We start from the raw sequence: 14,532 nt of genomic DNA, 5'->3' as shown, positions 1-14,532 counted from the left end.
TCTCTTTATCTCTCTCTCTCTCTCTCTTTTCCAGAAGCTTTTGGTGGATCTCTTATCAGTGTGGTCCAAGACCCAGGGAGGTGTGAGTTTTAGGTCAGGGACATTGTGGTGTTTTCATTTGATGTCTGTAAGAACAGGTATATTTGGAATAGACTGTTGGTAAAAAGCAAGCCTCAGGAAAGTAAAGGCTGTTGTAAGAATTGATTACATTGTGTTTTAAGCCTGTGGCTGCCTGTGCTTGTTTTCTAATCACCCTTCCTTTTGGAGACTAATGTGTTTTCTACTGGGCTCCCCGGGAATGCTGCAGGAGGGTCCTGGTTGCCTCTCCTTCCTAACTGGAAAAGACAATGATGCTTTATTTCCAAGCACATATCTGAGTCATATGTGTGGATGGCACTAACACTGAGTCTTTTCTGCAGTGAGGATTGATAGCACTCATGGTCTCCTGAAAGCATAATGTGCTCTGAGGTTACTCTCTTCAAGCACATGTGAAGGAAAGGCTGTGCTCCCTGTACAGCAGCAGCCGTGTGCTCTTCCTGTAGATTGGAGGCATATGTAACTCCACAGCATATGTACCTGGGGCTCTCAAGCCCCACCAGCCCAAATTGGCTATGAACTTTCACAAGGTCCGCCTGATTTGGTACTGATTTGATAGAAGCAAAGACCTACCTCTTGGGTGGTCTCGCCCACCAGATTTTTACTGTCCCCATGTGCTTTTTTAAGGAAATTTTGTGTTACTTTATAATTATTTCAAGCTCAGAGCCTCTTTCTGGGTGAGGCTTAGGGTTGACCTGCTTCCTTTAGTTGGGAGAAGTATGTGCACATCATAGGACAGTTTATGATTATAAATTACTGTGATTATGTCATTTCCTACTCTGTCTGGGTCCTGTGCGTCTGACCATTGTGTGTCCTTTTAATAATCGTATCTAACAGAAAAGAGACCAACCGGGGACATGCTGCGGCATTTTCCATGGGAAATGTAACTTTATGTATGTCTCAACTGCTCCTGACATGTCTCAAGATATTGAGCATATTTCAGGGGGGTGGCAATGGTAAGATATGTACACATATAATACCTTAATAATAATAAAAAAAAAAAACTACAACTAAAAAAAAAAAAAGATATTGAGCATATTTCAGATGTTCATGGTTTGATCTGGAGTTAAACAGATCTTTTTCTTACAGCTACTGCATCTGTTCCTGCTCCAAAGACAACAGACCCTCCCTCGGCCCTCCCATCTGTGGCCTCCCTGCCCAGCACCACCTCCTGCAGTACGCTTCTACCCTCTGCATCTCAGCACACTGCCACTTTGCCCTCCTTGTCCCAGCCTGGTGATCTGTCCAGCACCCCCCTCTCTCAGCTTAGCAGGTACGGGGAAAATATGGGCTCAGAAAGAGAGGCCCACACTGGGGCGAAGTCCTGTAGCCTTTATAGAAGGCTCTTCCAATGAACAACACCCACTTGTTGCCCCTAGCACCATGTCCTGGCCTTTTGCAATAATGCTCTAGATAGGTTTGGACTGGGTAGGGTCATCAAAGCACCACAGATGTAAACCTAGCTTGTTTGTAATGCCTCTGCTATCACAGAGAGCACTGGGCCCCCTGGGAATGGGGTGGACCCAAGGGGTTGCTGCTTCTCTTATTCCACCCTCAGGAGGGTGCCACTCTGGGCTCCTGTCACTGATGCAGAGTGAGATTGCTGTTGGATTTCTGAGCACGTCTCTGACTTATGCTTGTCATGGCTTTATAGATCAAGTTATTACAGCAGGGTGTAGGAGAATGGGTTTCATTGGGTTCTCACCCTGTGTCTTCTAAGTTGAGTTCACCTCTTTCTCCCTTTAAGCCAGGAGCAAAAGCATTTGACTTGAATTCTGAATTTGATGGGACTTCAGGCTCTGATTCTGGCATGTGGATTGAACATAGAAACCTTTTTCCCTCACACACGGATTTAATGAGGTCTTCAAGGCTGACAGTGTGCTTAGTGAAATCCTATTCTTTTTCCAGTCTAAAGAACAGACGGTTAGAGCTGACTGAAGCTGGCCCTGGAGGTTTCCCAGGCCAGGATGTTCCAGATCCTCGGGGTGGGTGACCCTTTAGGTCATTCTAACCACCAGCACACCTGGCCTGGGTTCCCAGGTTTTGGGAGTGAAGCTGGGGCTTCTCCTGAAGGGAATGGGTGAGCTTATACCTAGCCCACCCGACACGGGGGCTCCGTGCCTGTGGAGTGACTTGGTTGGGTGGACATACGTGGTGCTCTGTTTTGTCTTCTAGTTCACTCTCCACCCATCAGAACAGCCTCTCCTCTGCGCACACAGCACTCTCCTCCAGCACGTCACACACAGTAAGTGTCCTCTGGGCTCCCCCATCCTCCACCCTGCTCAGTGAGCTTGGAGCTTAGTCACCCCGGTGGGCCTTTAGTTTGTGGATTTTAAATATGTGAGATAATCTTGAATTCTTTGGCTATAATGTCTTGCTCTAAGTTTGTGGTTTGAGCTGTTGACTTCCTAGGCACCATGCTTTCTAAGTTCATGCCTCTGGAGAACTTGCTTCTCTAGATCTGGTATGTGATGAGCCAGTGCTGTCAGGTGGTGAATTTACTCCCAACAATTCATTGTTCTTCCTGTTTATTATAGGAGACCTTTCTGCCTAGCAGGGTTGATTTATTTTCTGGGAAATGTTATGTTGAGGCATTTGCAAGCTTTTAGAGGAAAGTGGGCCCATTGTTAACTTCAGCTTGGGCTCTACTAAAAGTCAGCGTTAATGAAGACCATTTTTCCTGGATAACCCCCTGTTACTTTTGAAGGCCCTGTAGAGAAAATGCTTTAAGGTGAAAGGGAGAGCTTATGTGAGAATATCCATCCTTTATGTGCACACACATATCTTTTTGAGACTGACAGCCCTGGCTCTAGCCCAGTCGGTGTAGCTCTGTTCCAGTTTGTTGGTGGTCATGGGGACTTTCCTAATTCTGGCATTAGGTATTCTGTTCACTGTTAGCTCTGGCGCTCAGGCCATTTCCCCCAACTCAGAGGCAGAGACTTTGGGAAGGTTGATATTGCAGAACGAAGTCAGGAATGAGTAACCTAGGTGATGGTTATTGAAGTGTGGCTTCTCGAGGTTTGAAGTTGGGAGGAGCATGGTTTTAGTGGTAGGGGTCAGTCTAGATTGTGATGGGTTGAGGCATGAATTATGAAATGGCAAGGAGTCAGGGTAGTGACCTAATACTAGGAGAGACTTGAGCATAGCTATTTGAGGAAAGAAAGGTGCCTGAAAAAAAAACAAAATGTCTCTCTCCTGGGAGACAGGAGGCTTCTGGTAAGATTGGAGTGGATGGGGCCCCAACAGGGAGGGAAGCTTTGGGTACAGATAAATGTGGGAGTCTGGAAATTGGGAAAATTTGTTTCCTTTAAAGAAGAGATCAAATCATTTGCTGCAGAATGAGTTGATGGAATAGGGTCAGTTCTATCTTTCCATCATGATCTGGCAAACAATGAGGCTTTCAAACTGTAGTTTTCCAAGTGAATGTTAGGCATGATTCTTTGTCATAAAACACACAGAGCACCATCTTCATACCAGAGCACAGACTGGATACTTCTGCCCGCCTGCCTGTGCCCCTGTTGGTCAGTAGAGCCGTGAGCTGCCCCGGTGTGAGCACTGTCTAGTGGCTTCTGTTCCCGGGCTCTGGGCATTGCAGTCAGTGCTCCTGTTCGCACAGGTCAGCGGCACTTTGTATCTTGTCAGGAAACTCCAAATCAGACCATCTAAATGATTGTGGCCAGAATTGCCTTGTCCAGGGAGTCCCACACTTTGTCAATGTGACGGAATTGCCACATTGTAATATAGCTGTAAGATTTATTAGTGAAAGGTATAAAAAGGCATATACTAAAAAGTTTTTTTTTTCATCAGCTTAAGGTTCTGCCCCTCTTCCTCCTGTTTGCTTGTTCCTCTAGAGTTCTTTTTAAACTATAAAATAGTAAATACATACACACAGTCATTTTTCTCCCTCTTCTACAACAGAAATGGGATATTTCATACATAGTGCCCTTCAATGCTTTCCCCCACTTAATAAATGAATTTTCTAACTGTTTCTGTGTTGAAGCAGAGGTGTTCGTTGTTGTTTTTTCAACAGCTCTCCTGCATCACAGTATGTAATCAGTCCTCCACTGATGGAACTTTAAGCTTGATGCTTCACTTGATAACGTTCTGCCAATGTTTTGTCCTGCAGCCGCAGTAGAGGGTAAACCCTAGTGTGGAGTTGCTAGGCATTGTCGTTTTATACAAAATGCCAAATCTCTACTTAGTGATTTTGACCTGCTTACCTCCCACAGGCAGGTCAAAATGAATGAAACACCGTATTTCCCCACTGGCCCCTGAAATGATGTTACTAAATATTTGTATTTTTCCAATGTGTTAATAGAAATATGACCTGTCAGTATAATTGAATGAGGTTGACCATCTTTTTTACATATTGGAAAGCCATTATATTTTTCTTTTTGGTGATTTATTTATATTGTTTGCTCATTTTCCTGTCAGGTCCTTAGTGTCTATTTCTAGGCACTCTATATTCAGGAGACTAGTAAGTAGCCCTTTGTGATCAGAGGTACAGATATTTTCCCTATGTTTGTCATTTTATAAGTATTTTTTATTTTTATATAGTCAGATATATTAGCCCCTCTTTTATAGTCTATTATAGTTAGATCTTTCCCCCTAGAAGGTTCTGAATGAAATCTTAGTGTTCTCCTGCCCTTCCTGTCCTTGTGGGGGATTCGGTACAGCTGTGCTCCTCACCCATCCGGACGGCCCAGCCCACTGGATGCACTGAGAGAGCCCTTGAAATGGGCAGAGGCCCCTTCACCCTGTTCCTTGGCTCTCCTCCCCTGGTTCTGTCTGTCTGGGCTGAAAGCAGGAGTCCTGGGGAGTCTGAGGAGACTACGATTTTAGCTGTCTTTCCCTTGCAGAACCAATTCTAGACGTTAGGGCCCTTAGGCTAGCGCTCAGGTGGCTAGGGCAGCCTGTGGGCTGGGACCTGTAGCGTGTCTGTGTGATGGGAAGCAGAACACATGGTGGTCCCTTTTCTCCTGGGGCTTCCTGTTCTCTGGCTTCTCCTTTAGGAGTTTCCGGGTTCTTTGTTCTATGCACATTCTGGTTTGGAGGCCGGTCTCGGTCTACAGAGCCTTTCCCTCCCCCTTTGGTCATACTTTGCCCAGCCAAGTGCATCTCTTCTACCTTAAGGCTACCGGACCACTGTACCGATTTTTCGGTAATTTCTGAATCTGCCGCTATACTGCTTTACCTAATTTTCTGTACTTTGCCTAGTACCTATTTTCTACAATGTCTCCAAGTTGCATCTTATTCTAACCACTTGTTTGCATATAACTAACATTTTTCTATATCATGTTGATTTTTTCTCTTTAATGCTCAGGAGCCCAGGTATAGGGGACAGTTAGGTTCAGGGCCTCAGGTCTGGTAGGGTTAATACTAGCTGAAGTGGAGCAGCCAGGCTGGCTTCCTGGAACTCTGGCTCTTCAGAGCTGTCTTCTGGGTTTCGTCCTTCTAGGTAGGCCCTGGTGGGGGACTCCCCAGGACTCTTGCTTCTGCAAAGTTCACCAAGTTTTGGAGCAAAGGCCTCTCCTGGCCACCTGTGACTTCCAGACCAGAGTAGCTAGGAAGCCTAATAGAAGGACATTCCAGAATGCTCTGACTTGGGCCGGGCTGCCCGTGGCCTCTTTTCAGCTCTCCTGAGACTACTTGCTTTTCTGTGAGGTGGGTTCTCACTGTATACTCAGATGTCTGTGTTCATTTAAAATTTACTTGGGCCCTTGCCGATGTGGCTCACTAAAAGGTTGTCGGTTTGATTCCCAGATAGGCACATAGGTCCAAGTTGCAGGCTTGATTCCAGTTAGGGGCATTCAGGAGGCAGCTAATTGATGTTTCTCTCTCTCACTCTCCATTCCTCTCTAAAAATCAATAAAAACTCTGTGTGTGTGTGTGTGTATACATGTGTACGGGTGTGTACATATACATACTTGGGGTTTCTATGCCTTGTGGCATATACCAGAGAATGAGCAACTGTAAGAATTTTTAGGAGGGTTTTGGTCATAAAGCTCAATTTTAATAGTCTTGATACTCAGCTTAAAAGTTGTGTTCTGATGGCCTAACCCTGTGGTCGGCAAACTGCGGCTCGCGAGCCACATGCAGGCTCTTTGGCCTCTTGAGTGTGGGCGAGTCTGGGCGAGTCTATTTTGAAGAAGTGGCGTTAGAAGAAGTTCAAGTTTAAAAAATTTGGCTCTCAAAAGAGACGGCCTGGGCGAGTCTATTTTGAAGAAGTGGCGTTAGAAGAAGTTCAAGTTTAAAAAATTTGGCTCTCAAAAGAAATTTCAGTCGTTGTACTGTTGATATTTGGCTCTGTTGACTAATGAGTTTGCCGACCTCTGGGCTAACCTAACAGTGTGAGGGGCAAAGGGGCTAATGTGTGGTAATGTTAGCGCTGAGCCCAGAGCCCCTCAGGTCAGAATCTCAAGACTATAGGCCCAAACGCCAGGCTAGGTTCTATTGCCTCCTGTGCTTTGCCCCCAGACCCATGTGTCCTGGCTCTTTTATTTTGCCAGCACACCAGTGTGGAGAACACCCCTTCCCTCCAGTCCTCAGCCACCTTCTCAATGGCAGCAACCTCCGCCTCGAGTGCCACGTCCTCAGGACTCAGCCTGCCAAGCAGCATGAACACAGTGAACAGCCTCTGCCTGGGCGGAACCACCGTGAGTGCCCCTAGCAGCAGTACCAGAGCCACGCCCTTGGTGACCTCAGGTGTGTGCCCCAGAGGCCTTTCCCACCTACCCCCATCCCCTCAAAGATGTGCACTTGGATTCCAGGGAGGATGCCCAGAGGTTGGCAGGGCATGGTGAGCAACCACACACATCAGATCATAGTCTCCCTCCAGCCCTGCCATTGGTACTTGTCCTCTTTGTTCCAGTGACCTCTGGAGACCCACTTCTTCCAGCGCTGATGGGTGGAGAAGGTGAAACTGGTCTTTTGGGATGGGCTCCCTTGGGCAGGATTCCTGGCAGCCTTTGTGCTTCTAGCTCGCCAGTCTTTTGTGTTCTCGCTCATCCCTGGAACTGTGATGGCAATAGTGACAGAGGCCAGGGAGCAGCTACCATTGGCTATTTCTGGTCATTTTATGTGACTGATTGCCTGTCAGCCACACCTGAGCAGTCTGTGTGGGCCAGACAAACTGTGGTTTGGTAGAAACTGCTAAAACCCACGTTTGACACGCCCTGTCCCTCTCCTGGCAATGCCCAGCCTCTCTTCCACTCTGAGGAGGTAGATTGTTCCATTTCTTTTCTTTTTCTTTTTTAGTTGTTGACACTAGTACAGATTTCCACCATTTTCTCCCTCTTTGCCCACCTTTACCCAGCCTCCCGTTCCCCCCCCCCCCAAGTTGTTCTTTTTAAAAATATATATATATTTTTATTCAGAGAGGAAGGGAGAGGGAAAGAGAGATAGAAACATCAATGATGAGAGACTCATTGATTGACTGCCTCCTGCACACCCCCTACTGGGGATTTAGCCCTCGACCAGAGTCGAACCTGGGATTGGCTGCCTCCTGCACACCCCCTAGTGGGCATATGCCCTCGACTGGAATTGAACCTGGGACCCTTCAGTCTGTAGGCCAATGCTCTATTCACTGAGCCAAACTGGCTAGGGCCCCAGTTGTTCTTTATGTTCAGGTTTATCTAGTGCAGTATGACCTTCAGGAGTGGTGGGACGGGTTTCTATCTCAGTATGGAAACAGCCTGACTGGGGGACTCGTGCTCTCTGTCTCTCCACTTCCTGGTGTCACCCTTTGTATCTCTCAGCTGCTGCTTTCCCTCTAGGCTGTGGCCCCAATTAGGGCAGGACTGTGGCAGGGAGCTTCACCCCCAGCCCCATAGTAGCTGAGGAATCTTACTCTTTGTGGTAGCCACTTCACTTCATTTGATTTTTGTCTTTATAGGCAAAGCACCCCCCAACCTGCCCCAGGGGGTGCCACCCCTGCTACACAACCAGTACCTCGTGGGCCCCGGAGGACTGCTTCCTGCCTACCCGGTGAGTGCATGGTGGAGCTACTGGCCAGCCTTGGCTCCCATCAAGGCAAGGTGCCTTCTCCCAGCAGCTCATCCTGGTCCTCTTCCTTAGTGTGTCCTGTCCTCCCATCTTGTTTGGGCCCCACATGGGCCTGGGCTTTCCAGGGGGTAATGTGTCATCCTTAACACCCTTTATGGTCCTCACACAGATCTATGGCTATGATGAGCTCCAGATGCTGCAGTCACGGCTGCCAGTGGTGAGTGGGATATGGCAGGGAGGGTGAGGCTCTTTTACAGGTTCTTCCTTTCTCTGCCTTGATTGCCACCCTGCCTGACCCTCAGGATACTCAGCCTAATACTAAGGAACTTGCTTGCATTTGGTAGTTGTACCTGGTGCAACTATAGCTGGGGCATGTGACTGTCCTTTGCTCATCCCCGGAGAACTTAAAGACCATTGGGACCTGGGCCCCAGTTGGCAGCACCCCCACCAAATTCTCTTCTTTTACCTCCCTTTAAAAAAAATAAAAAAGAAGAAGAAGACACAAGGCATGGAGTTGTTTGCCTGTCCCTAGAGTTTTTATAATCTTCTCCTTCAAAGTGCCATTCAGTGTCTTTGGCTTCTGAAGTGGCCATTAGTGATGCCTATGATGGCACCTTGCTCTTCTGTCCCTAGCTGAGTGTCTGGAGCTGACAGACGTTAAGGACCCTCTGGGTCTGGCCTGCCACTGCTCTTTGCAAGAATGCTGGCCCCAGAGTCTTCCTGGTTGCAGCCTCACTCTGAGGCCAGGGCTGCCTCTTTATGCTGAGCCTTGCTCCAAGGATGAGCCACTGGGCCTTCCCTGGGATGGCCAGGTGAACAGGACTGCAGTGGACGGCTGTGGAGGGACAGCCTGCAGGCTCCTGCATCGCCACTCCGTTCTTGGTCTGGTTTCTCAGACTTCTGTTTCCCAGGTTCTTGATAATTTTTAGCAGCGCGGGGCATCTACCTGTCACACTGTTGACAAGTAAATAGCTGTTTGGACACTGGTGTCCTCTCCCCTGGATATGGTACTTCCTGTTTCCTGGGGAAGAGGTTTTTTCTCCCCAGTGAGGTGTCTTTCCTCAGACTCCTCCCCATTGGTGTTGCTTTCCAATCCCCCCCCCCCCACACACACACACACACACACAGGACACAGAAAGCTCTGGGAGCTGCAGGTGTCACTCACCTTCCATGCCCAGTGGCTGAAACGCTTGTGTCCGCCTGATGAAGTATTCCAGAGGCAGAGGCTGGTAGCTGGGCTCCTCTTCCCCACCTGTGCAGCCAACAGCTCATTACGGTGCTGCCCAGGGGCCTCTGGACTCCTCGCTGTTGCCCAGAGAAGGGATGTTGAAAACATGATGGCAGGTTTCTAGGGTGGTCAACAGAATTTAGGGTCTTTGGGTATGCCTGAGCCTTAGGGCTCTCTGGGGAAACAGGAAGTGGCCCTGGTCCCCCTGATACTCATGAAATCTCACAGCAATCTTGCCCAAGAGTCCCAGGGCATCAGGGATGGAATGCAAAAGGTGGTCCTGAGTGAGTCTGCATATGGGTCCTGCTTGGACCCCGAGGAGTGGCTCATTGGAATCCCAGTCCTGGGAGTCATTTGCTTTGAATTCCCTTTATCATTTTGTGCCTTAGAAGAAATCACCCCTGGGTGTACATGTTGAGATACAGCTTTCATTTTCCCCTTGTTCATTCCTTAGCCTCTGGCACTTTTACCTCCCGCCTTTGGGTTTTCTTTTCTTCTGGGAAAGAGCTCCCCCTCCTGGGCTTTCTCTAGGCCTGTCTCCAGTCTTGTTCCTCCTAGCTCTGTGCTCTCCCAGCCCTGCCTTCTGCTGGGATCCTGGGCTGAGGATGCTACAGGTTTCTTGGAAGCTACCTGGAAGCCAGGCCCACGAGGAAAGCAGGAGGGCTTTCCTTGGTTCAGAGGGTATGGATGTCTGGGACTGCAAAGCTCTCGGTAGTAAGGGTCAAGGCAGGCCTCCCCATTTCCACAGAGCTCTGCTGTGTTTTGCCTTCTTGGTATCCCTGGTTCCTGTGGGGTGTTAGTGTTGCCAGGGGAGACTGGGTGAGAGACAAGTTCAACACCTTACCTGGGGTCCTGCTTGTACTTGTGCCTACCTGGCATTGCTGCCCTGACCCCTGTTAAACCCTTTAGGCACCTCCTCTCCTATTGACTCCTTTTTAGGTTTCTACTGTCTAGTCACCTGCTCTTTAGTCTCACATAGGAAATTCCAGCAGAGGTGGTTCTGCCTGTGGCATTCACCTGTGTCCGTCTGCGGTGTAAAGGGATGTGTGCGATTGGGCCTCAATGGCTCTGCCCGTGGAAAGCTGAGGGATTGGTCATTGTGTCTGCTTGCTTTGTGCTTTGTGGCTGCCACATTGTACAACTCCAACGGGCATCATTGACTTGGTGAATGTGCATGTGACATCCCTGCAGTCTACCATGTCCCAGGATGTGGCATCACATAGAGTGCCTGTGCTGTGTCTGCTGACCTGCTTCCAGGGAGGGGTGTGTGGCCATTCTGCTCACTGAGCCTCCCTGCTCTCTCCTAGGATTATTATGGAATTCCCTTTGCTACACCCACAGCCCTTGCCAGCCGAGATGGGAGCCTTGCTAGTAACCCATATTCAGGTCAGTTTGTTCAGGGGATGGGGTGGAAAGGGGTGTGCGTCAGACTGGCCTGTAGCTAATCCCAGGTGTCTGGAAATAGAAGGGCTAAGAGACGCCTGCTAGCTTCCCTTTGGTGAGCTGGCAGCCAGACCCATTCCTGTTTGCAGGAGACAGCCTGGCTTTTTTTCCTGGTTGGCTCAGGGCAGTGACTAGAATAGGTATTTCTTTTCTCCTAGGTGATATCACCAAGTTTGGTCGAGGTGACTCTGCATCCCCTGCACCTCCCACCACACTGGCTCAAGCACAGCAGAGCCAATCCCAGGCCCACCACACCCCCCAACAGCCCTTTCTGAATCCTGCGCTGCCACCTGGCTATAGCTACACTGGCCTTCCCTACTACACAGGCGTGCCCAGTGCCTTCCAATATGGGCCCACTATGTTTGTGAGTATTTGTGGGGGTTTAATTCCAGCTGCAGGGAGTGAGGGACATGAGTCTTAGAGTCTCCAGGAATGTTTTGGGCTGGAGGCGAGGTTGCTTTCCTACTGGTTTTGGTGTTTATTTATTATTATTTTTTTATTGATTTCAGAGAGGAAGGGAGAGGGAGAGATAGAAACATCAATGATGAAAGAACCATTGATTGGCTGCCTCTTGCACGTCCCTTACTGGGGGATTGAGCCCGCAGTCCGGGCATGTGCCCTTGGCCAGAATCGAACCTGGGACCCTTCAGTCCGCAGGCCGGTGCTTTATCCACTGAGCCAAACCGGGTAGGGCTCCCACTGGTTTTTAGATCCAACATGTGTTGTACTAACACAGGTCCCTTGTGATTATGCCACCTGCTACTTTATGCTAACCCAGGGGTACCTGACCTCTCCCCACTGCCCTGTTTCTCTAATGCCTCTCCTGCTCGCCCCACCAGGTTCCACCGGCCTCAGCCAAGCAGCATGGTGTGAGCCTCAGCACTCCCCCGACCCCTTTCCAGCAGGCCAGTGGCTATGGCCCGCACAGCTACAGCACAGGTGAGAGGTGCTCCCAGCACGGAGAGACGGGTAGGACAGGCTTGCCTAGCTCACACGTGCCTCTTGTACCCTGCCGTGCTAGGTTATGATGACCTGACCCAGGGGACAGCAGCGGGAGACTACACCAAGGGTGGCTATGGTGGATCATCACAGGCACAAAACAAGTCTGCAGGTTCTGGGCCTGGCAAAGGTAGCGTCTGTCCCTCCTTTCCAGGACTGAGGCCCAGAGTAGTTGTCTCCTCCTCACGCAAGGCTATCCCAGAATGCCCCTGGAGGTGCGGGAGGCTGGAGTTGGGACCAACTGCTGTGGGAACACCTGCTTTCCCTCCTAGGAGTGTCCGTGTCTTCAAGCACCACTGGCCTACCTGATATGACTGGTTCTGTCTACAATAAGACTCAGGTGAGGGAGGAACAGATGGGTGTGCAGGTTTGTGAGGGATGCAACCCAAGATGGTCCTCACCATTGTCTCTTTGCCCTACAGACTTTTGATAAGCAGGGATTTCATGCAGGGACCCCTCCACCGTTCAGCCTGCCCTCGGCCTTGGGTTCCACTGGGCCCCTGGCCCCTGGAGCAGCTCCTGGTTATGCACCCCCACCATTCTTGCACATCCTTCCTGCCCATCAGCAGCCTCACTCACAGCTGTTACACCACCACCTTCCGCAGGATGCTCAGGTGAGCCAATGATGGAGGCAGCCACATTGCCCTGGGTTGGGGGTTCTGCTCCAGCCTTGACAGCCTTCTCTCCTCCTCAGAGTGGCTCGGGTCAGCGCAGCCAGCCCAGCTCCCTGCAGCCCAAGTCACAAGCCTCCAAACCTGCCTACGGCAACTCTCCATACTGGACAAACTGAACCCTGAAGAGAGGGGTGGGCTGGGGCAGGGCTTACCCTGGGCAGGAGATACCACATGGAGCCCATTTCTGGGAGCCCAGCACCCTTTCCTAGAATTTGAGACGTGTAACTGTGTCAGCCGAGCCTCTGTGGGGAACCTACCTCCCAGACTCGCTATTGTATGTAATGTATTTATGTATGTATTTGTAAATGTGACAGAAGTCTTAGGAGAGTGGGGGGTGCAGCTACTACTCGTCAGGTCTGTTTCCCCACTCAAGCCCCTTTTCGCTGTAGCAAAATAAGCCCCCTCTCCCCTCCTGCCTCCCACATAGCCCCCCTGCCAGGAGGCTGCAAGGGGCAGTGCCTGGAAGGGCTGGTTTAAGGCATTTGGGTAATGGGATCAGGTACCAATGAAGAATCACGACTTATCTCATCCCCTTATAAACCATTATTTGAGTTTTTTCTTCCTTGTGTAATTACTTTATCCCTCTATTTGAGAAACTTGTCCTTTTGTTATGTTCCTCTCCTGCCAAATCTTGATCTGGGAATAGTGGAGATATCCCCCTTGCTCAACATGAAAGTGGCACCTGTTTGTCTTCATATAGAGCAGGGGTATCTGCTTCTGGCCTGCTCTTGTCCCCAGGGACTTGCCTTCCTCTGGCTGACCATTTTAATAATAATCTGAATTTGTGCTCAGATGTTCAGCCAGTCGTCACCTCCCCTTTTTAAAAATCAGATAATGCTCCACGAGAGCACGTCTCCATGCAAAGGCTCCTCTCTTCCAGTTGTCCTGAACCAGGTGGGCGACTGCTTCAGGGTTTTCTCTTTTGCCCAAAGTCCACCTAATAAAGTTCTGAGAGCATGCACAGTCTCTGTGTGGTGTGACTGAAGGATAGTTTAGGGCCGAGGCCCTCTCCTTATAGTTCCAGGGACCCTTGGACTTCACAGGGCTGAAGTAGAGCTCACGTGGTCACAGTCTCCTTGGCAACAGGTTGAGGGTTTCAATTGGTACTCTTTTTGCTGGGCCCTTCTCTTGCCTTGGCCCCAAATAGCATCCAGGGAAATGATTCGGCTAAAAAGACAGCAAATGTTCCTGACAAGACACAGGCAGTGTTTACCGGTTTACTTTGCTTTTCTTGCAGCTCCATAACAGACTTATGGGATAGGCAGTCTCTTATAGGGTCTGTCAGCAGGAATAGCTGGGCAGGGTAATTTCTCTTCCAAAGGAGCAAAGGTAATAATTGCAACCACAATTCTAGGCCGGTGAGAGAATAAGTTTGAACAGCTAAACCTTTGCTTTTCGTCAGCCAAACAATCTTGATTGACAGTCAGGGCTGTGGTGGAACATGTGACTAGGGAGTCAGGGTGGTATGAAATAGGTAAGTGTGCCCTGGCCGGTTTGGCTCAGAGGATAGAGTGTCAGCCTGCGGACTCGGGGTACTGAGTTCGATTCCAGTCAGGGCATGTACCTTGGTTGCATGTTCCCTGGCCCTGGTTGGGCTGCATGTAGGAGACAGCTAATTGATGTGTCTTTCTCACATCAATGTTTCTCTCTGTCTCTCCCTCCTTTCCACTCTCCCTAAAAATCAATGGAAAAGTATCCTTGGCTGAGGATTAACAAAAAAAGAAAGAAAAAAAAAATAGGTTAAGTAGGTCCTGGGCAAAATAAGTGTTGCTTCGAGTCAAGGTGGTGTGCCCGGATTGCAGTCTTTACCTTTTCTACTTTTGCCTTTAAAATCATTTCATCAGATCAGAGAGGTTCTGCTGTTAATCCACAGCTTGGGATCCTAGCTTAAAAAAAAAGGTAAGTGGCCCTGGCCAGCATGTCCAGTGGTTAGAGTGTCGGCCCGCACACTGAAGGGTTGCAGGTTTAATTCCTAGTCAAGGGCATGTACATGGACCGCAGGTTCAATCCCCAACCCTTGTCAGGGCGGTATTGGGGAGGCAACTAATCGATGTGTCTCTCACATTGATGTTTCTCTCTCCTTCCTCC

General features: G+C 49.4%; 1 protein-coding gene and 1 non-coding gene across 8 annotated transcripts in view; both read left to right on the top strand.

The window, feature by feature from the left end:
* Positions 1-14,532, top strand: part of UBAP2 (ubiquitin associated protein 2) — a 105,482-nt gene that overhangs the window by 89,512 nt on the left and 1,438 nt on the right. For 4 of the 7 annotated variants that reach the window (XM_028146405.2, XM_028146401.2, XM_028146399.2 and 1 more), the window contains 12 exons: positions 1,186-1,369; positions 2,272-2,341; positions 6,606-6,801; positions 7,991-8,082; positions 8,270-8,317; positions 10,636-10,714; positions 10,930-11,135; positions 11,611-11,710; positions 11,793-11,900; positions 12,043-12,110; positions 12,193-12,384; positions 12,465-13,401. In XM_028146405.2, the coding sequence (XP_028002206.2) occupies positions 1,186-1,369; positions 2,272-2,341; positions 6,606-6,801; positions 7,991-8,082; positions 8,270-8,317; positions 10,636-10,714; positions 10,930-11,135; positions 11,611-11,710; positions 11,793-11,900; positions 12,043-12,110; positions 12,193-12,384; positions 12,465-12,560 (1,439 nt within the window). In that variant the 3' untranslated portion in view covers positions 12,561-13,401. Of the gene's footprint in view, positions 1-1,185; positions 1,370-2,271; positions 2,342-6,605; positions 6,802-7,990; positions 8,083-8,269; positions 8,318-10,635; positions 10,715-10,929; positions 11,136-11,610; positions 11,711-11,792; positions 11,901-12,042; positions 12,111-12,192; positions 12,385-12,464; positions 13,402-14,532 lie in introns of those variants that run through there. The other 3 variants (XM_054726947.1, XM_028146400.2, XM_028146413.2) reach the window with 3 other exon arrangements.
* LOC114231761 (small nucleolar RNA SNORD121A) lies at positions 336-417 on the top strand. Its single transcript, XR_003617755.1, has one exon. It is a non-coding gene; the product is annotated as a small nucleolar RNA SNORD121A (small nucleolar RNA).

Source organism: Eptesicus fuscus, chromosome 15 (genome assembly GCF_027574615.1).
Source record: "Eptesicus fuscus isolate TK198812 chromosome 15, DD_ASM_mEF_20220401, whole genome shotgun sequence".
NCBI lineage: Eukaryota > Metazoa > Chordata > Mammalia > Chiroptera > Vespertilionidae > Eptesicus > Eptesicus fuscus.
The sequence above is the reverse complement of the archived record's forward strand: the minus strand, read 5'-3'. Positions and strand labels throughout refer to the sequence as shown.